This window comes from Azolla caroliniana, unplaced genomic scaffold (assembly GCF_043228905.1).
Source record: "Azolla caroliniana isolate FFs.n. ecotype wild unplaced genomic scaffold, voAzoCaro1.0.p SCAF_3, whole genome shotgun sequence".
NCBI lineage: Eukaryota > Viridiplantae > Streptophyta > Polypodiopsida > Salviniales > Salviniaceae > Azolla > Azolla caroliniana.
Genome location: NW_028230438.1, coordinates 11,894,372 through 11,917,477, shown reverse-complemented (window position 1 = coordinate 11,917,477; position 23,106 = coordinate 11,894,372). Strand labels below are relative to the sequence as shown.

Genomic DNA, 23,106 nt, shown 5'->3' with positions numbered 1-23,106 from the left:
GGCAAGGTTTAGCTCACTCTCCTCGGTGATGAGCATCAACTCTTCTTCACTTGCCGCGATTGCCGTCGTTCCCTTCCGGTCCGGCCCCCTCCGGTCTTTACCGTTCCGGTCCGGGGTCCGCTTCGAATCGGTACCGTCGGTTTCCTTGTCTTTTCGGAAATGTTGACAGTTCTTTTGGAAGTGTCCCGTCTTGCCACAATAGAAGCAAGTAGGCCTCCCCCTTGACTTTGACCGTGTCCTAGACTTGTCCCGGTTCTGGGGACTACGGTTTCTATGTCTTCCACATTCCGATTCGGTAAGGAGCGCTTTGGAGTCGGAGCTCGTATCCTTATCTTTCCGATGCGCCTCCTCATCTAGCAAGCTCGACTTCACCCTTGCTAGGGATAACCATTTTCCTTCCAGCCCGGCGTTGCCCAAAGTGACAACCAACGTTTCCCAGCTATCCGGGAGAGAGCCGAGCAGGAGTAGCGCTAGTACCTCATCGGCGAGAGGTACTTCCAATGATGTTGCATGGTGGATCAGCCCTTGGAAGGCATTCATGTGCTCCGCCATGCTGGAGCCATCTTGGTACCGGAGTCTTACTAGCTTCCAGAATAGCGAAACCTGATTAACAACATTTTTGTTCTAAAACATAATGTCGATGTTCTCCCAGAGCTCATGAGCCTTGCTCTCTTCATTGAAGTTGTTGTATAGACTCATGTCGATGAAGCATCGTATGTACGTCGTTGTTTTCATGTGCATCACCTCCCATATCGCGGCGTCGATTTTGTCCGGTCTCTTGTCCCTGAACTGAACCGGCAGCCAAAGGTCTTTAACCACGAGCATGTCCCTCATCTTCGACTTCCACACCAAATAGTTGGAGCCGGTGAGCTTGAACATGTCTCCCAACGAATCATCCATTTTCTGTGTTGCCTTGCTCTAATACCACTTGACGAGAATTACACGTCCCCTATGCGCAATGCTCAGCCACAACCGAGCTTAGAATCATACACACAAAAAAACAGGAATGAATGCACGACACAGTGAAGAGAAGAGTACACAGGATGTTTACATGCAAAAACCCCAACTAGGGAAAAAAAAACCACGGCAGCCCACAGGCTGCAAACTATCACTATGTTACAGTGTACAACAGTAAAGCACCGAGGCAACAACCTCGAGCTTTCTATCTTCGCCACAGGTGGCGGTTACAACAGAGGCAACGACCTCTTCCTCTCTCTCTCTCTCTCTCTGTACACAGTTACGCGCTCTGATCTCTTGCGCCAACAAGAATGACAACAACACGCTAAAAGTTTGCCCTAAGTCATATTTATACTAATATGACTTTTCGGCTATTTACAAATATAGCCACGATGGACTCTCAGAAACATATTTACGAATATGTCTCTTCATCCGATGAGCACTCCTCACCAGGTCTGCACCATCCGGCTCTCCGTAGCCGGGTACTCCTCATCCGGTTCTCACCGGGTCTGCAACATCCAGCTCTCCGTAGCCGGGTACTCCTCATCCGGTTCTCACCGGATCTGCACCATCCGGAGGGACCTGTCTCCCAACAAGTTTTCCACTTAAAACCGGTCTACTATGTGTATTTGTATCTTGTTGTTTTCTATGTTCCTCGTTTGCATTTTGAGTCAATCTTCCTCACAGATTGTCGATCCAAAACTCAATAAATTGGTATCAAAGCTACAGGTGAAGAGAAGGAGGTGTTAGGAGTGATGGTCCTAAACTCTCAAAACTATGCAGACTGGAAGATCAAGATGGAAGATCTCCTGATAGTCAAATACCTGTACAAGCCCATTGACAGAGTAGAAATACCCACGGGGGTATTAGAATCTGAATGGAAGCTTCTGAACAAAAAGGTTGTGGTCACCATCAGATAGTGTGTTGATGTGAGTGTCCTTCAACACATGGCTAATGACACAAATGCCAATGAGATGTGGTGGACACTTCGAGAAGGACTCCCGACACCTCAAGAAGGACAAAGGTGCTTGTAATGATGTCGAGCCCAGGAAGATTCCTTATGGAAAGGGCACTTCAGCCGCAGAGGAGATCTTCAAGTTGTTCATTTGTGAGCAGGCAAGCACAAATCTTGCAAGTGAAGAGTGCACATGGGTGATCGACTCTGGTGCATCATTTCATATAACTCCCTAGAGAGAATGCTTCCGAACTTACATAGTCGGGGATCATGGCTATGTAAAGATGGGAGATAACAGAGAGTGCAAGATAGTTGGCATAGGAAGTGTAAGCTAAATGACATTGACGGGTTGTTGACTGACACTGAGGGAAGTTCGACATGTCCCCGATATCATATTCAATCTGATATCGACTGGAAGGTTGGATGACGAAGGCTACAGTGGTTGCTTTTGAAACGGCAAGTGGAAGTTCTACCGAGGAAACCTCATAGTGGCCCGAGCACAGAAAGAGAGCACATTGTATATGATGCATGCTTGATTGTGCAAGCTGGAAGTAAATGTGGCAGCGGACTTGAGTGGAGAGTTAGGGCATAAGAGGCTTGGCCACATGAGTGAAAAAGGAATGCACATGTTGGATGACCAGGAACTTCTCCCAGAAGTGAAAGGAGTTCTCTTCGAGAAGTGTGTCGATTGCTTAGTCGGGAAGCAGAACAGATCTGCATTCCACTCAAGACCACCAAGAAGAAGAGAAGTGCCACTGGAACTGGTACACACGGATGTGTGTTATGTAGATGCTCCATCGCATCGAGGTGGACATTCTTCGTGACGTTCATTGATGACTACAGTCAGAATTTTTGGGCTTTAATACTAAAGTCGAAGGACCAAGTACTGTCATTCTTTAAGGAGTTCCAGGCAAGGGCAAAAAGAGAGTCGGGGCGGAAGTTGAAGGCTATTCTAACCGACAACGGTGGCAAATATAGAGGGTAGTTCAAAGAATATTGCAAGGCCCAAGGTATTCAAATCAAATACACAATGCCAAATACCGAGCTTGTAGAGAGGATGAATCGAACAATTATGGAGAGAGTAAGAAGCACGTTGTCATATGCTAAGCTGCCAAAATCATAATGGGTTGAGGCAATGTATACAGTTGTTTGTGTGATCAACGGGTCTCCCTTAGTGCCATTGAAAGGTGATGTCCCACAGAGGGTGTGGACAAGAAAGGATGTCTCCTACCAACACCTAAGGGTGTTTGGATGTCTAGTGTATATGCATGTGTCTAAGGATCAAAGGTCGAAACTCAATAGTAAGTCGAAACCATGCATATTCATGGGATACTCAGAGGACGAGTTTGGCTACAAGTTGTGGCACTTAGTCGATAAGAAAGTAGTGAGAAGTCAGGACGTTATCTTCTTGGAAGACAATACGATTGAGGACTGGAAACAACAAAATTCGGGATCGACTTCCTAGTCAACACCCAGTACCACTGACTTAAGACTAGTCGAACCGACATAGTCGGATGTTCAGAGACAGCCAGTTGGCATAGCTGAATCCGAGTCGGTCGACTCGGAGCAACTGTCAAATGCATATGAGTTGCAATCGGCAGACCTATTGAAATCGATCGATGAATACGAGTCGGAGTCCTCTAACCCTGAGCGACCGATCGAGATATATGAACCCAGGCCGAGAGAAGAGCCAATAGAGACATCCTTACTAGAGCCGACAACGGGTGGAAGGATGCCCACTCAGAGAAAGGAGAGCACCGACTACATATGTCAGTCAATACATCCTCTTGACTGATGAAGGTGAGCATGACTGCTATGATGAGGCCATAGCTGACAAGCACAAAGAGAAATGGTTGAGTGCAATGCAAGATGAGATGGAATCCTTGCATGAGAATTACACCTACGACCTAGTTGAGCTGCTGAAGGGGAAGAGAGCACTCAAAAACAATTGGTTCTACAAGGTAAAGACTGGAGAAGTCGACATCGCACCCAGATATAAAGCCCGCATTGTGGTGAAGGGTTTTCAACAGAAAAAGGGTGTTGACTTCGACGAGATATTTGCACTAGTTGTGAAAATGGCATCCATCCGACTATTCTGAACATAACTACCAGTATGGATCTGGAGATCGAACAATTGGATGTCAAAACAACATTCTTGCACGGGGAACTGGATGAAGAAATCTATATGCAGCGGCCCGAAGGCTATGTGGAGAAAGGGAAAGAGAACCTGGTGTGTCGATTGAAGAAAATCTTGTATGGTCTAAAACAAGTTCCACACCAATGGTACAAGAAGTTTGAGTTCTTCATGCTAGAACATAGATTCCAAAAAACATAGGTTGATCACTCTATGTTCATCAAAAGGTACAGTGAAGGTGACTTCTTGATTCTCTTATTATATGTGGATAACATGTTGATAGTCGGACAAGACACAAAGAGGATCGTGAGCGTGAATAAAGCTCTAGACAAGTCATTTGCCATGAAAGATTTTGGACCGACTAAACAGATTTTTGGAATGCACATACTTCAATACAGAACTAAGAAAGTGGTGTGGTTGTGACAAAGATCTTCGAGAGATTCACATATCAAAAGCAAAGCCGGTCGGCTTTGTATTGTTGATAGATTGCAAGATGAATGGTAAGCAATGCCCTAGAGGGGAGAAAGAAAAGGCTGAGATGAGGAAAGTATCGTATGTCTTGGTCGTCGGCAGTTTAATATATGTTATGGTCTGCACGAAACCAAACATAGCATTTGTTGTGGGAGCAATAAGCCGATATATGAGTAATCCAGGACGAGAACATTGGGCAGGTGTTAAATGGATACTCAGATACTTGAAAGGCACCTCAGGGGTATGCCTAAGCTATGGTGCTGGAAAACCCATGCTCGAAGGGTTCACCGACTCGAACATGTCAAGGGACACAGACTCAAGTCGATCCACTTTAGGGTATGTGATGACCTATGCAGGGGGAGCAGTGTCATGGCAGTCACGACTTCAGAAATTTGTGGCTTTGTCGACCACATAGGCAGAGTATATAGCAATGGTAGAGGCCGGAAAAGAGTTTATTTGGCTGAGAAATTTCCTCAGTGAGTTGGGAATGAAGCAAAGGGAGTTCTTGCTTCATTGCGATAGCTAGAGCGCCATACATCTAGCCAAGAATGTTGCGTACCACTCCCAGACCAAACATATACAAGAAGGTATCAGTGGTTGCGAGAGAAAGTGGAAGGAGGGTTTGGTCTTATGAAGATCGATACTGACGACAATGGATTTGACATGCTAACAAATAACCTACCGATGGACAGACTCAGAGTTTGTCAACTAGAAACAGGACTAACCAACTCCACCCACGGGAGTGAAGGGGGAGTTTGTTAGGTATATGTCCCCCTTGTGGGAGGAGCTGACTGTTCGGCTGAGTAAGTGCCGACAGTCAAAGACAAGGAGTAGCCGATTGTTCGGGCTAAGAGTCGAAAGTCAAAGTGACAGAGAGTCGACATGGAGAATCGACTAGGAGAGTTGACTATATATATATATATAATCCAAGTCGAAGACACGACCAACTAGTCGGGCCTACTGGACAGACGACATAGGAGTCGGCTGACTAACTGTTATTGTTATTACTATAATAACAGAGGTGACAGTAGTGACTGTTAGGAAACAAGTCCCTCCGGATGGGAAGTGAGAAGAGAACTGGATGAGAAGTACCCGGCAAGAGCCGGATGGTGAAGACCCGGTGAGAACCGGATGAGAAGTACCCGGCAAGAGCCGAATGGTGAAGACCCGGTGAGAACCAGATGAAGAGTACCCGACTACGGAAGACCCTGTGAGAACCGGATGACAAGTGCCCGGCAAGAGCCGGATGATGCAAGCCCGGTGAGAAGTGCTCACCGGATGAAGGGACATATTCGTAAATATGTTTCTTAGAGTCCATCGGGGCTATATTTGTAAATAGCCGAAAAGTCATATTAGTATAAATATGACTTAGGGCAAACTTAGTGTGTGTTGTTGTCATTCTTGTTGGTGTAAGACTAGAGAGCGCGTAACAGTGTACAGAGAGAGAGAGAGAGAGAGAGAGAGAGAGAGAGAGAGGAAGAGGTTGTTGCCTCTGTTGTAACCGCCGCCTGTGGCGAAGATCGAGAGCGCGAGGTCGTTGCCTCCGTGAGCTCACTGTTGTAATCATTGTGATATAGTGATAGGTTGGAATCTGTGGACTCCCGTGGTTTTTCCCTCTAAGGGTTTTCCACGTTAAACATCCTGTGTACTCTTCTCTCCTTTGTGTCATGTTTTTCATTCCCCGTTTTCTGTGTTTGATTCTAAGCTCGGTTGTGGCCGAGTGGTGTTCATCGGAGCGTGTAGTTCCTATCAAAGTGGTATCAAAGCGAAATGAAACAGAAAATGGACGATTTGTTGGGAGGCATGTTCAAGCTCACCGGCTCCAACTATTCGGTGTGGAAGTCGAAGATGAGGGACATGCTCGTGGTTAAAGATCTTTGGTTGCTGGTTCAGTTCGAGGACAAGAGACCGGACAAAATCGACGCCACGATATGGGAGGTGATGCACATGAAGACAACGGCGTACATACGGTGTTTCATCGACATGAGTCTATACAACAACTTCAATGAAGAGAGCAAGGCTCATGAGCTCTGGGAGAACATCGGCATTATGTTTCAAAACAAAAATGTTAATCAGGTTTCGGTATTCCGAAAGCTAGTAAGACTCCGGTACCAAGATGGCTCCAGCATGGCGGAGCACATGAATGTCTTCCATGGGCTGATACACCAAGCAACATCATTGGAAGTACCTCTCGCCGATGAGGTACTAGCGCTACTCCTGCTCGGTTCCCTCCCGGATAGCTGGGAGACGTTGGTTGTCACTTTGGGCAACGCCGGGCCGGAAGGGAAACGGTTATCCCTAGGAGGAGTTAAGTCGAGCTTGCTAGATGAGAAGGCGCGTCAGAAAGATAAGGATATGAGCTCCGACCCCAAAGCGCTCCTTACCGAATCGGAACGCGGAAGACAAAGGAACTGTAGTCCCCAAAACCGGGAAAAGTCGGGGACACGGTCAAAGTCAAGGGGGGGACCTACTTGCTTCTATTGCGGCAAGCCGGGACACTTCCAGAAGAACTGTCGGCACATCCGAAAAGACAAGGAAACCGACGATACTGATTCGAAGCGGGCATCGGACCGGAACGGTAAAGACCGGAGGGAACCGGACAGGAAGGGAACGACGACAATCGCGGCAAGTGAAGAAGAGTTGACGCTCATCACCGAGGAGAGTGAGCTAAACCTTGCCGACGACGAGATGACCTAGGTGGTCGACTCCGGAGCGTCGTTCCACCTTACCCCAGACCGGAAATGCTTCTCATCCTACGCAATCGGTGATCACGGTTGTGTCCGGATGGGGAATGAAGGTACATGCCGAATTGTTGGCATAGGAGACGTGTGGCTGACAACACCAACCGGATGCAAGATGATGTTGAAGGATGTCCGACACGTTCCGGAGGTTCGTCTGAACCTGATATCAGCCGGTCGGCTATATGATGAAGGCTACACGGGTAGCATCTGGAACGGTGTTATGAAGTTCAGCAAAGGGAGCCTGATTGTGGCTCGGGCCCGGAAGGTCAACACGTTGTACCTGATGAATGCCCGGTTATGCCCGGAAGAAGTGAACGTGGCATCCGACACTACTGGTGAGCTGTGGCACAAAAGGATGTGTCACATGAGCGAGAAGGGGATGAAGAGGCTTGCAAATGACAACCTCATTCCAGTGAAGAACGTGCACTTGGAGAAGTGCATTGATTGTCTGGCCGGTAAGCAAAACCAGACCTCCTTCCGACCAAGGACATTGATAAGACGTAATGCACCACTGGAGTTGGTGCATACTGACGTGTGTCAAGTGGACACGAAGTCACATGCAGGATCGCAGTACTTCGTGACGTTCATAGATGACCACAGCCGGAAACTGTGGGCCACACCATTGAAGACAAAGGATCAGGTGTTATCCGTCTTCAAAGAGCTCCACGCGAGAGTGGAAAGAGAAGCCGATCGGAAGCTGAAGGCGGTTCGAGCAGATAACGGAGGTGAATACCGGGGGCAGTTCGAGGAGTACTATCGCTCGAAGGGAATTCGGCTCGAATTTACCGTGCCGAAGATGCCGGAACTAAACGGGATGGCCGAGAGGATGAACCGGACCATAATGGAGAGGGTCCGGAGTATGCTAGCGCATGCAAAACTACCCAAGAAGTTTTGGGTTGAGGCACTTTCGACGGCGACATATGTGATAAACAAATCACTCTCTGTACCCTTGGACGGAGACACGCTGCAGAGAGTATGGACCGGTAAGGAAGTGTCCTACCGACATATGAAGGTGTTCGGGTGTCTCGTGTACGTGCATGTTGCTAAGGACCGGAGAGGAAAGTTAGATCCAAAGACCCGGCCATGCATATTCCTCGGTTACGGCGATGATGAGTTCGGCTACCGAGTGTGGGATCTGGTCGACAAGAAGGTATTCCGGAGTCGAGATATTATCTTCATGGAGGACAAGACGCTCGCCGACTAGGAGTCAGAGAAGAAGATAATGAACTCCGAGTCGACCGGTAAGGATCGATTCTACAATGAGTAGACCCAACCGGCAAGAGACCGGTAAGCACTCGAGGAACCAACCGATTACGGTGAGGATACCGAACCGGCAGAAGAAGAAGTAGAGGAAGCTGAAACCGAAACCGGCCAAGACCCCGAATCGGATTCGGATGAAGAGCAAATGGAGGAGCCGGTTACCGAAGCCCAAAGACGGAGATATCCTCTCAGAGAGAGAAGGGCCCCCCGGAGATTTCCGGATGCAGAGCATGTGCTGCTGACTGATGAGGGGGAGCCAGAAAGCTTCAAGGAAGCTAAAAGTGACGCCCATAGCCGCAAATGGTTAAGTGCCATGTAGGACGAGATGGATTCCCTGCATGAGAACCATACGTACGAATTGGTGGAGTTGCCGAAAGGAAAGCGGGCACTCCGAAACAAGTGGGTGTAGAAGTTGAAAACAGGAGATGCCGGCAACCCCCCGAGATACAAAGCCAAGATTGTGGTGAAGGGGTTCCAGCAGAAGAAGGGCGTGGACTTCGACGAGATATTTGCCCCGATAGTAAAGATGACCTCCATCCGGACGGTGCTGAGTATAGCGGCAAGCATGGACCTCGAGGTAGAGCAACTGGACGTGAAGACCGCATTCCTTCACGGTGACCTCGAAGAGGAGATCTACATGCAACAACCGGAAGGATTCGTGGAGAAAGGGAAAGAGCACCTAGTATGTCGGTTGAAGAAGAGCCTGTACGGACTGAAGCAGGCACCCCGACAATGGTACCGGAAGTTCGACTCCTTCATGACAGATCAAGGGTACCACAAGATGCAGGCCGATCACTGTGTGTTTGTGAAGAAGTTCGAAGGAGGCGACTTCCTGATACTCCTTCTGTACGTGGACGACATGTTGATCGTCGGATGGGACCAAGCCAAAATACGGATGCTGAAGAAGGCTCTCAACCGGACCTTCTCAATGAAAGACTTGGGTCCGGCAAGACGGATGTTGGGGATGCATATTATCCGGAACCGGTCAATGAAGCAATTGTGGCTGTCACAGGAGAAGTACGTGACAAAAGTGCTTCAGCGGTTCAACATGTCAAATGCGAAACCGGTCGGATCGACACTTCCGGCAAACTGCAGGTTATCCGATAAGCAAAGCCCGAAGACAAAAGCAGAGAAGGCGGATATGATGAAGGTTCCATATGCCTCTGCCGTCGGGAGCTTAATGTACGCAATGGTGTGTACCCGACCGGATATAGGATACGCAGTCGGAGTGGTGAGCCGGTTTATGAGCAATCTCGGCAAGGAGCACTGGAACGCGGTCAAATGGATACTCCGTTACTTGAAGGGCACTTCATATATGTGTCTCCGATTCGGCTCCGGTAAACCTCAACTTGACGGTTTTACCGATTCGGACATGTCGACTAATGTGGATACCAACCGGTCTACATCCGGGTATGTAATGACATATGCAAGGGGAGCTGTTTCGTGGCAGTCGAGGCCGCAGAAGACGGTTGCATTGTCAACCACGGAGGCGGAGTACATGGCGGTTGTGGAAGCCGGCAAGGAAATATTATGGATGAAGGACTTCATCGGAGAGCTCGGTATCCGGCAAGATGAATATCGGCTCTATTGCGATAGTCAAAGTGCCATCCACCTTGCTAAGAATGTGGCCTACTATTCCCGGATGAAGCATATCCAGCGAAGGTATCACTGGATCCGAGAAAGAGTAGATGACCAGGAGTTCGCGTTGACGAAGATCCACACGGCCGAGAACGGGTCAGATATGTTGACCAAAGTACTGATACCCGACAAGTTGGATGCATGTTAGACGCGGATCGGACTAGTAAGACATCCCATGCCGGAGTGAAGGGGGAGTTTGTTAGGAAACAGGTCCCTCCAGATGGGAAGTGAGAAGAGAACCGGATGAGAAGTACTCGGCAAGAGCCGGATGGTGAAGACCCGATGAGAACCGGATGACGAGTACCCGGCAAGAGCCGGATGGTGAAGACCCAGTGAGAACCGGATGAGAAGTACCCGGCAAGAGTCGGATGGTGAAGACCCGGTGAGAACCGGATGGTGAAGACCCGGTGAGAACCAGATGAGAAGTACCCGGCAAGAGCCGGATGGTGAAGACCCTGTGAGAACCGGATGAAGAGTACCCGACTACAGAAGACCCGGTGAGAACCGGATGACAAGTGCCCGGCAAGAACCAGATGATGCAGGCCCGGTGAGAAGTGCTCACCGAATGAAGGGACATATTCGTAAATATGTTTTTGAGAGTCCATCGGGTCTATATTTGTAAATAGCTGAAAAGTCATATTAGTATAAATATGACTTAGGGCAAACTTAGTGTGTGTTGTTGTCATTCTTGTTGGCGTAAGACTAGAGAGCGTGTAACAGTGTACAGAGAGAGAGAGAGAGAGAGAGAGGAAGAGGTTGTTGCCTTTGTTGTAACCGCTGCCTGTGGCGAAGATCGAGAGCGCAAGGTCGTTGCCTCCGTGAGCTCACTGTTGTAATCATTGTGATATAGTGATAGTTTGGAGTCTATGGACTCCCGTGGTTTTTCCCTCTCAGGGTTTTCCACGTTAAACATCTTGTGTACTCTTCTCTCCTTTGTGTCGTGTTTTTCATTCCCCGTTTTCTGTGTTTGATTCTAAGCTCGGTTGTGGCTGAGTGGTGTTCATCGGAGCGTGTAGTTCCTGTCAGTGACTACATATGTAAATAGCCCATATAGTGTATAAGTATAAATACACTTAGGGCAAAACAAAGTGTATGAGGAACTAAACAGAGTAGAACATAGCAAAGTGTGGAGAGAGAGTGTGAGAGAGATAGTGGCGGCAGAATTTAGCAAACCTGCCAAGAACCCTAAGTGGTTATCGTCGGAGTATCAAAGAAGAGTTGTAACCATTCTTTGTATTCTCTATTTGTATACTGGGTCTCTTTTCCCGTGGTTTTTCCCGTTTAGGGTTTTCCACGTAAAACCTGTGTATTGTGTGTATTTGTATCTTGTTGTTTTATGTGTTCCTCGTTTGCATTTTGAGTCGATCTTACTCACGGATCATCGATCGAAAACTCAACAATATTTAAGTATTTAACGTTTCCAAAAATAAATAACACTTTAAATTTTAAGAAGTGTTTAATGTATTTTATCTATAGAATAAGTATTCTAAGTATTAAAAAAAGGGTAGAATACTTTAAGAATGCATAGCATATGGGCTTTAAAAAAAGTGCATATTGTATTCTACAACTATAATTTGCCCTCACCTTGTAAAAACGATTCGCCTCACCCTCTTAAGACAATTCACCCTAACAACCCTCACTTTAAAGGCGACAAAAACTCACCCTCAAAAAATGACATGAAACTACAACTCACCAATTTCAAGCCATCATATTACCCAAATGTGGGGAACATTCCAAAACACTATCATTATGGGCAACAAGGCAATCATGGGCGAAATTCTATTGCCGTGGCTTAACTTAAATACCAAAATTAAGGTTAGCTAGATTGGCCCACATGGGCTTCAAATTTTGCCTCTTAATTATTTTGTTGAGACTTCATACCTAGCTTTGTGCTCACTTCTTCTCGACGCATTATTATTGCAAAAGCCAAGTAAATGGAAGTTTTCAACAACAAACCATCTATTTTGAATTTTCAACCAAAGATATCTAGGATATGCCCCAGTTTAATGCATTTGATCATCCAGACAAGGGCATAAAGTTATACCATAGATCATCCACCCAAGCTAGAGGACACTTAAGGGGCACAAAGGTTATCACAAATTATTTATTAATGTGAACAAAGAGGCACTTTGCAACTCATCTTATATGAGTTACAAGAACATGTTGGATAGTTGAAAACCCTCCATCCAAATGACCTACCACTATAGCAGCCACTAAAGAGTACACGAAATAGCTAATAACAAGGAAGAATGCATCCAATTACAATGGCTTCTACTCAACAAGAGTGGAGACAACATGAATAATGCATATGCAAGAGTTCACACTCAATGAATGAGTGGATCTTCAAGCAACGTTTAGATATTACAAGGTCCAAGTATATTTGCTTTTACATTTGCAAGCCCATTATTATTAGACAATTAACTACTCCACATTAGTATTAATATGAGGGCTAATATTTGCTTTTGCATTTGCAAGCCCAATATTATTAGACAAATACTAAATTACTCTCTACAATTTCCATTTAAGAGTCAAATGTATTGTTCAAAACATCGAGCCAATGATTAGTTGCGTGAATGCCAACAATGTTTTAAACATGAACATGGAAGGTCATCCATGTGTGACGTGAGTTGAGCACAAGGTAAAAGTCTAGCTTGTACAAATGTTCCGAGAAAAAGTGTGAACCGAATACTTTTGAAGGAATAAGAAGTATTTAGATGTAAAGAGGTTTATGATCTTCCGATAAGTTATGATTGTATGGAACACACGGATGTGGAAGAAGGGAAAAGTAGTCATGTATGTGGGAAACAAGAGGTATAAAAGTATAAAAAAGAGCATGCATGCATGGATTTAAGAAAGAAGGTAAAGCGAGCATGTGATACATACATACTAAGTACAACCAGTGAAGGCTATATAGAATTATGGATGTTGGATTTGCTGAAAATAATAAAGTCGGTACCGGATAATCAAAATTTCAATTTCAGGCAAATGCGGTGAGCGTGGATCGAACACGCGACCTTCAGATCTTCAGTCTGACGCTCTCCCAACTGAGCTATCCCCGCTTAACATTACTAATATGTAATATCAAAATAAATTTAATATACTATTCAAAAATGAATATCTATTTGAGAAAAAAAATGATTATGTGAAAACCTAGAGCTTTCTTTGTATGGTGCATGTAGGGAATCAAGTAAAAGGATTTTAAGTCTTACTCTAAAACATTTATTTTTATGTATGTTGTTTTACCTCAACTAGCTATGTTAGATCTTGCATGTGGCATTGCATACACTTGATAAAAATATGGACACTAGAGCAAGGAACTCCCTCTTATGTTTACATCAATTAATCATGTTAGCTTCATGTCCCATTGTGATAGTGTGTTTCCTCAAAACAACGCATAGGTAACATACAAATAGGTGTACCAATCAATGTTGCCCATTTGTACAAGGTCTGATAAGGAAGAGTACCCCCTCTTTTATTTGAACCTTTCTTTGTGGTGCTCTCAAAAAACAACTTTTTCAGTTGAAACAAAAAGGGCACCTCTCCCAATCATTGAATGTTTTGTTATCCACATGTTCTATACCATGATTGTATTTCAATTATTTTCATGTTCCGCTTCTTCTTCCTCACAAAACTCCTTGTCCACAAAGCTCACACATATGCTTTAATAGTCTATCAATGTGTATTCCTCATTATCAATGTTTTACAAATTATATATGCACAATAAATGCTTCTTCATCATTATCCTATCTCCACTACCATTCATTCTCCTCTTCTCTGTGTCACTACTAATATTCCAAGTTATAGCCTGAATAAACAGCCATTAATAACATTTTTAAAACCTTGGCAATCATTGTTATTGAAAGCTCTTTCATTTCTTGGCTTGACAATCCTTTAAAAAAATCACTAGTTATTTGCCTCACATATCAGTTTTTTCTCAACATTTTTGCCAGTACACAAGAAAATCAACTTTTATACTAGTAGACCTCTCTATATGTTCTTGCCTAAGATTTTATGTACATATACTGCTTTGATTATCTTGTTTTAGCTAAAACTTTGACCTTAACGCTGATGTAAGCCTCAAAATATCAATCTAGCACATTAAGGCAATGGCTGTTATCAATATGGATCTGTTATTAACATACACAGATGCACATTACATCTCGACCTGCCTACCATCAATCACTCAATCATCTTCCATAGCAACATGGTATCCATTTATTTCCAACTTAAATTAGGAGCATGAGCCTGCCTACCATCAATCACTCAATCATCTTCCATAGCAACATGGTATCCATTTATTTCCAACTTAAATTAGGAGCATGAGCCTGCCTACCATCAATCACTCAATCATCTTCCATAGCAACATGGTATCCATTTATTTCCAACTTAAATTAGGAGCATGAGATAGGATCTTAATTCATTGAGAACAGTTCATACACTATCAATCTGATTTTGTTGCCATGGCTGATGATTCACAAGTATAATCAATCGGCTGTTGCGAATATAGACTACCCATATAGTTCAACCTGGAGTAATAGCAAAACGTAACTACATAGCAAAAGATTATTTCCATTATAACCCGACATTAAGGTGTGCAGCAATTTCCTACTTGATTACAAGCAAATTTGAGAGGACAACAGAAGTCCGATACCTTATTTCCAAAGGTTTAACTCAAAAATCATCTCTAAAACCCCTTTCTCTCAAAGTACAAAAAGAAAACCGTTGGCCTCTTCTTATTATTGAGGAACATAATGTTAATTGATGGAATGAAAGCTTAAGATGCAAAATCAACTCCCTTCTGAATGGATGACTTCAATTCTGGAATCATGGCATCCAAAGCCTTCTTTTCATATGCAGATAATGAACCAAGATCATAAACTTCCTCTACCCCTGATTTCCCAATGCGAACCTACACAGCAAGCAAATATTCGTTTACAATTGAACTTTCACAAGACTATGATCTCAAGTTCTAGAGATTGCAGAAACTCTCAAGTAATAAAATCAGTTGTTTCAAATTCGTTTGATTTTTTCTGTCTTGTGAAATACCTTTGATGAAAAGAAAGGAAGCTCTGTGATGTTAGAAGCAACATAGCTACATTCTACTATATTGGCCTCGCCATTTAATCCTTTCAAAATGGATTCAGCAAACAATGCACCAGCATACCTGGAAAACAGTTAACAATGAGTGATTTAAGAATATGAAGAATTCACAACTAGCAGTAAGTGTAGTATTTTCACTTTTACAATTAACACTGAATGCAAAGCAAATTTCATAATTAACCTCTAAGTATCACTATTAAATTTAACATGTGCTAAAATAATGGGGTTTGCATATAACATGGAAAGCAAAATCAATCCATCTTTACATCAATATGAGTTAAAAGTGGCTGGTTACTTACGCCATGGAGAGAGTTGCAGAGCCTTTCCCAGCCTTTGCTTGCACAACTTCTGTTCCTCCATCTTGAGTTCTTTTGGTTAAAGCATCAATTTCTTCATCTGTAAGTGATGCCTTAGGAGTTGCCTGAATACACAATATTAAAGATGTATTAGCAAGCAAATATCAATTGAACAAGGGAAAATAATAACGTAACAAGATGCTAGCCCAAATACCTTGAGATGTCTGAGCGCACAATATTAAACATGTACAAACAAAATCAATTGAACAAGGGAAAACAAGTATTTTATTAGAAATGGGCCAAAATAAAAAGGTTCACAATGGGTTTAGTTTACTACCTGAGAAAAGAGTGGAAGAATCGTTATTCCAGCATGACCACCAACAACCGGAATATCAACATCTACAGATACAAACAAATAGCAGCGATATATAAACTATTATCAACTTATTTTACTAATAGAATAAAAAACTATTGGAAAATTCAGTAAACAACAAACATACCTTCAACAGAAAGCCCTTTCTTGGCAGCATAAAATGTTCTGGCACGAACCACATCGAGTGTGGTGACGCCAAAAAGTTTTTTGGGATCATATGTATTGGCCTTTTTGAAAACCTCGGCGGCAATGGGAACAGTAGAATTCACAGGATTACTGATCATGTTCACAACAGCCTTAAAATATAGAACTCAAAATTGTCAGATAAAACTCAGGCCAGTTTATTCATAAAAGTGTACAGCAAGCATCTGATAATATATTAAATGACCAACCCAATTTTCTTATAAACCATGGGCAATGGTAGACTAGAAGTGAAGTATTACAGCAGAACGCATGATAGATGTGAGGTTTTTCAGAAATTCACATACACTAAAGGGACATTCCTGTAGAACAATCGAAGCTCTTAAATGGGTATCTCCTCATAATTTCACCACATATATTTATAAGATTCAAAAAAATTAACACGAACTGCAGTAAAGGACAAGTTGGGAAGCATCCTATAACAAGTTTCCAAGGATACCGCCAAGTCAGGAGGTATACTGAAACAAGTGTCAAGTCCGGAGGTATACTACAAACCAGTGCCAAGGATAGTGGCAAGTCAGGAAGTATACTAAAAAGCAGTATAATGTTTGGAAAGTGTACTAAAAGAGGATTTTTAGAATGGTATGTAATAAGAAAATGTATACTAAAAGTGCATATTAAATAAAAAAAGGTAGTACTTACTTCCGGACAGTGTTTGGAGATAGCTGTACACAGAGACTTAACAATGCCAGCGTTGATGTTGAAGAGATCATCCCTCGTCATTCCAGGTTTACGAGGAACACCTGCAGGTATGATGACTAGATCTGCTCCCTGTAATGCAGCTCCTAACTCCTCGTCACCAGCATATCCTGCTACCTGAAATGAAGAAGGTTTCCCCTCAGGTACATAAAAGTTTATCCTGACAGGAAAAGTTATAAATGAAGAAAATGTTCGTATTAGGTAAAGATGCAACCTGCATGTCCGCAAAAATGAGCAAGCAACTCATAGATTCTCATTAAAAGTAGTTAACAAGCACAAGTGCAAATAAATCAAGAGAAACCTTTGTTAGCACTGTAGTTTCGAACACATTGAAATACTGTTATCTACAAAAGAAAGCTCGGGTAGAGAAGATCAGTGGGTGTTACACAGGCATGTATGAACATGCGAAAATAAAAATTCCATACAGCAAGAGCGTGATTAAACATACAAACTACTGAAAAGGACAATACATCCGTATGGAAGATACAAGAAAGGATGATAGAAGGAAGCAAACAAGCAATGTAAGAAATAAAACCTTGTGACAAAAATCAGAACATGCTACTTTCCAGACTGATAGGGACGAGCATGCACTTGCAAAATTCTACATTCAAAACTACTAGCGATTTTCCGAATATTATCAGCCGTAATAAGTCCCTCTATTTGATTGAATTTGAATGGTCAAAGAGAGGTTCAACCAGAGATGCCAGAAGCATTCAAATTTTAAAATGCCACTTTGGAAAATGCAGTCAGTCAGTCGGTTCTGATTATTATTTCAGAGATCGGGATTCTGAGATCCGTAAAGAAAAGAACAAACAGGATAAATAAGCAATAGACGTTTCTTGAAATAAAATGATCCCTCATTGACAAGATCAGTAGATGTCAATCTTCTGATCTTGAGAGATTATCATGCAAGAGGAAAATCGATTTACATTGAAAATGCTACAAATTTTCACATTCAAAACGCAGATGAAATAACAACGAAAAGACTGAAATAAATGAGGATGAAGCCTGGAATTCGGTAACCATATAAGTCAAAGTTCACACTAGAAAGTACCGATAATCAGCACAAAAAACGAGATGAACGATTAAGACTGCAACTATCTTAAATCCTGGATCCACAACACACGATTCAAACGATAAAATTCGTGTTTAAACAAGAAAACAAATGGTTTCTATCTATCACTTGCATCATAATGCATGACAACGAACGAGGCGAGATAGATAAATCAGGAAATGCAGGCGTCTTCCTTCCTCTAATAATCAGTCCAAATAATAATAAGTCACAAAAATCCTAGATCTCTGTGGGAGCGATGGAAATCAGATTAGTGAATACCGCAATGCAGCTGACATTATGTGCGTCTGTCTTACCTGCGCTCGGGTGTTGACATGGCTGACGTCCGCAGCGACGCCGGGGGTGTTGGCGATATCGTAGAGGGAGAGGGAGGTGACGAGGGGGTTAAGCTTCATGAGGAGGGAGAGTGGCTGACCGATCCCTCCCGCAGCTCCCAGGATCGCCACCTTCCGCTGATGATGATGATGATGCTTCACAGCTTGAGGTGCAGCACGCTGAAATAGACCCGCGAAAGTCATGGTGTGTGTGTGTGTGTGTGTTGTGTTCTTCACACTAACTATGTATAGTAGGCACGCACGCACGCACGCACGCACGCACACCTTAGCTTAACTTAGCTTAGCTTAGACACAGATCGATCGATCCAGGAGAAAGAAAGAATGGATATATGGATGGGAAGATGGGAGGGGGCACAGGCAGGCAGGCAGGGAGGGAGGGAGGTCTGCTTCTGTCTGTCTGTTTATCTATCCGTCTCTCTGTCTGTCTCAGTATGTATGTATCCTTTCTTGAAGAACACAGGGAACCCTAAAATGCAAACAAGAAAGAAAGGAGTCGTAAATAAATCGATCCCCACCTTTCTCTCTCAATTCATTTTCTTTTCTTTTCTTTTCTTTTCTTTTCTATTCCTCTCTTTTTATGGGCTTTTTGTTTTTCTTTTTTGGTTAAATTCGGTTTGTTCCGTTTCTTTTTTTTGTTTTGTTTTGTTTTTAAGGAGCGGGGGTTGGGTTGGGTTGGGTTGGGTTGGGTTGGGTTTAGTTTTTGAGGGTCTATTTTTGTTTGTTTCTCTCTCTCTCTCTCTTTCCTTTTAGGGATGGGAGAAGATTAACTAACTACATACATATGCATCATGATGCATCATGCACATATGCATGAATGGAGGGAGGGACTCGGGAGGGAGGGAGGCTTCTCTCGTTTTGGACCATCCACCCCCTCATGCCTCCATTATTCAATCAATTGCCATGTGTTTACCGGCCCAGCTCCTAGCTTACCTCTATGGACTCAAATGGCCAAAGAAAATGTGTATTTGCAAACCTGAACCATGGCTTGATTTGCCATCATAAGTTATTGGCCCCGTCAAAATATGGCAAGTCAAAGGTGGATGGATCTATTTATCTCTTATATGTTTGTTAGCATTAGGGGGTGCATTTTCAATTTATTCAACGTAAGCTTCTATCTCTTGTGCACACATTTTCCCCATCTTCGCATAGAAGTCCTCCAACCTCATACCAATATTATATATGCTTTTCGTTTATCGGAAGTTTGCATAATAAACATGCATGTCTCATGTGCAACTAAATGTTGGAGTTCCCCTCCATATCCACCATATTTTTCATCTACTGGGGTGGGTTTCGTTGTTTGCTTTCTGCTCGTGGTCTTCTTCTTTTAGGAACATTTAGAAGCAAAATGGTAATGTACATGAGACCAATCTACATTGTACCTAAACTTTCCACCATTTTCATCTACCTTATATGCATCCACCACCATAAGTGATGTCGCATGCAAGCTCATTCGCAACTTTGGGAACATCCCAAGGCCAAGGCATCACAACTCAACGAGTTCTAATGGATTTGTGCACATTATCACACCCCATATGTTACGGGCATGACCATAAAGTAATCCTCCCTCTTTACACTCTCGGTTGACCCTCACATGTTATCCTCATGTGCAAAATACTACAATATAACTTAGAAGGATTCCAATCCACCCGACCACCTCCGAGCGAAGGGATTGAGACGGATTGAGCCACGATCGGCGTCCGCATCAAGTCATGTCTGGTACTAGTGTGCTAGCTACAAGAGTTCAATCACCACAAGATCAGAGTGTCGACATAGTCGAATGATGTGTCAAATGAGGGTAGCTAGGCCTCATATTTACAGCCAGACTTAAGGTCCCCTAGGCAAGTTCACACTTGGCCCTTATGGGTTGCCTCAATTCCTAGGATTAGAAGTAATCTTCCCTTCTTTACACTCTTGTTTAACCCTCACACTTTATCCACGTGTATAGAATACTATGGTACAAACTTTAATAGGTTGGCTAATGGTAGTGTGATCTGGCAATCAGCCAATGCCTGCCATGTTAAGTCTTCGATTGATGGCCCCTCATCTGTCGTTGGCTTTGGCGCTGCCGATTGTTCGGTCATTTGCTATAACATTCGTTCTGCATTTTTCTGATTCATCTTCTCGACCCATTCCTTTGCCGTTTTGCGTACCACCTCCTGAGCTTCCAACTCATCTAGCTTGGCTTTTCTACGTGTCGTGACCTGCTATACTCCAGCTGTCTTGGCTATCAACATGTTCACTGTTGGTGCTTTCTTGTTTTCTTTTCCCGGCCATCGGTTCACATAGTGCCCTTCTTTATGACAATGGTAGCACATTGTTTTTGTCAGCTTGCTTAATTCACCTCTTTCCATAACTGTCAAAGACATAGACTAATGTAAGCATTAGATAAGGATAGAATATAGATCTAGATAGAAAGGAGAGAGAGAAAGAAGGTTGTCAATCCACCCGACCACTCCCGAGCGAAGGGATCGAGACGGACTCGAGCCTCGATCGGTGTCCCATACCACCGCCATGGCGTCGAGTCGTACCTGGTGCTGGCGCACTCGCTACAAGAGTTGACCCACCACAAGACAGAGTCTCGACGTAGTCAACAAGATGATGAAATGAGGGTAGCTAGGCCTCTATTTATAGCGATACCCAAGGCCCCCAGCCATGTTCACACTTGGCCTAATAGGTTGTCTCAATCCCGAGGATTTAAAAGTAATCCTCCCCTTCTTTACACTCTCGTTTAACCCTCACACTTATCCACGTGTATAGAATACTACGGTAAATTCTCACCACGGGATATTATATGGTCATGCCCGTAACATACTCCCCCTCTTTAAAACATTGCACTCTTGCAATGGAAAGTTAGGGAAGTTAGTTTTGAGAGTATTTTCGCGTTCCCATGTGGCATCTTTTATTGATTTATCCATCCATTTTATTTTAAATTCTCAGATTTCTTTAATACGTAATTTTTTTGTTTTAACATCGAGAATTCTTTCTGGTACATGTGATTTAGAAGATAATGCTTCAGAAGTAACCAGAGTTTCAGTTGTAACTGTATTATCGCCAAAACCTAGAAGTTCTTTTAGACGACTCACATGAAAAACTGGATGAATTTCAACACTATCGGGAAGAGCGAGACGATAGGCTGATGACCCAATGCGTTTGAGGATTGTAAATGGTTCACAAAACCGTGGAGCTAACTTAGCACACTTACCCATAGACAATGTCTTAGAATTGTGAGGTACACGTAAAAATACCTTCTATCTAGGGTTGAATACACGAGGTTGCCTATGATGATCGGCATAAAAACGTGCTCTATCTTGAGCTGTTTTTATATTATCTCACGCAATATGCAACATATCTTGCATGAATTGGTAAGCCAATTCAGGAGCTGTTACTATGGTTTTAGTAGCAATAAATCTGGCCATTTTAGTTAGTCTATCTACCACAACCCAAATGGCATCATGGCCTTTTTGGGTGCGAGGAAGGCTAACAATAAAATCCATTGATATACTTTCCCACTTATTATTGGGAATGTCCAAGGGATGTAAAAGTCCTGCGGCTTTAAGTCGCTCGGCTTTGCTAACCTGACATTGGTGACATTTAGTCACATAGCTATGTATGTCAGGACGCATCTTAGGCCAATAAAATTGAGTGGAGATGAGAACGAGTGTACAATGTATTCCAGGGTGCCCTGCTGAGGGTGCATCATGGCATTAAAAAAAAATCCTCTTTTTGACCTCGGGTAAATCTGGAACACAAACCTTCCCATTACGGTAGAGCAGACCGTTAACAATGTGGAAGTATTCCTTCGAGGATGTGGTGGTGTCTGTTCCAGACTCAACTCTTGCCCAGTATTTTGCGAAATAATTGTCATTAGGATACTTCCCTCGAAGGAGATCATAAAGATCTAATGATATTTCAGTGAAGCTAAGCATGTTAACTTCACGGATGCAACTTAGTGCATCAACGACAATGTTCATGGAACCTTTATGATATCATATGGAAAAATCAAAGTCTTGGATGAGATCAACCCATCGTGCCTTACGACCTTTCAGGTCTTGTTGGTCACAAAATATTTCAAGGACTCGTGGTCCGTAGTTACCACAAAGCAATTTCCATAAAGATAATGGCGCCATGTTTTGAGCGCATGTATAATTGCAAATAATTCCTTTTCTTGAACGGTATACCGACATTGAGCAGAATCAAGTTTCTTACTCTCGAATGCTATTGGTTTACCATCTTGATATAAGACAACACCTATAGCATAATCGCTTGCATCGGTTTCAACCTCAAAAGGTTTTGAAGGATCGGGTAAAAGAAGTGAAGGAGCCTTGCAAACCAGGTCCTTGAGTTCCTTAAAGGCGAGGTCTAGTGTAGCATTCCACACAATAGGTTTTGTAGACTTACACGTTTGACCTTTTAGAAGATCAGTAAACGACGTCGTCAATTGGGAGTAATTACGAAGGGATTTTCGCAAAAACCTGACAAAACCAAGGAATGATCGAACTTCTCGAATATTCTAAAGAGTGGGCCAAAGCATGATTTTCTCGATGCGAGAAGGATCAATTTCAACTCCTCGTTCGGTTATGAGATGTCCTAGATAAGTAATTGATTTCTTGAAGAACTCACATTTTGAGATCTTCGTGTAAAACTGTTTGTCACGCAATGTTTGTAAAACAAAGCGGACATGTTTAGCATGTTCTTGTAATGTACGACTATAAACTAAAATATCATCCAAGAAAATAACGACAAATTTTCCAAGTTGTTCTCGGAAAATGTCATTCATTTCTTGTTGAAATGTAGCCAGAGCATTGGTCAAACCAAAAGGCATAACCAAAAACTCATAATGGCCATAGCACGTACGAAATGTCATTTTAGGAACA

General features: G+C 43.2%; 1 protein-coding gene and 1 non-coding gene across 2 annotated transcripts; both read right to left on the bottom strand.

Annotated features, from left to right (window-relative positions):
- Positions 1-13,142: 13,142 nt before the first annotated feature.
- On the bottom strand, positions 13,143-13,215 carry TRNAF-GAA (transfer RNA phenylalanine (anticodon GAA)). Its single transcript has one exon. It is a non-coding gene; the product is annotated as a tRNA-Phe (tRNA).
- Positions 13,216-14,707: 1,492 nt separating this feature from the next.
- LOC147866246 (malate dehydrogenase 2, mitochondrial-like) lies at positions 14,708-18,430 on the bottom strand. The gene is made up of 7 exons (XM_087316621.1): positions 18,194-18,430; positions 16,769-16,942; positions 16,053-16,221; positions 15,890-15,951; positions 15,556-15,677; positions 15,203-15,320; positions 14,708-15,065 (listed from the first exon to the last, which is right to left on the bottom strand). Exons 1-7 carry the CDS (start codon positions 18,413-18,415, stop codon positions 14,931-14,933), a joined length of 1,002 nt encoding a protein of 333 aa, XP_087172747.1. The 5' UTR covers positions 18,416-18,430; the 3' UTR covers positions 14,708-14,930.
- Positions 18,431-23,106: the final 4,676 nt, after the last annotated feature.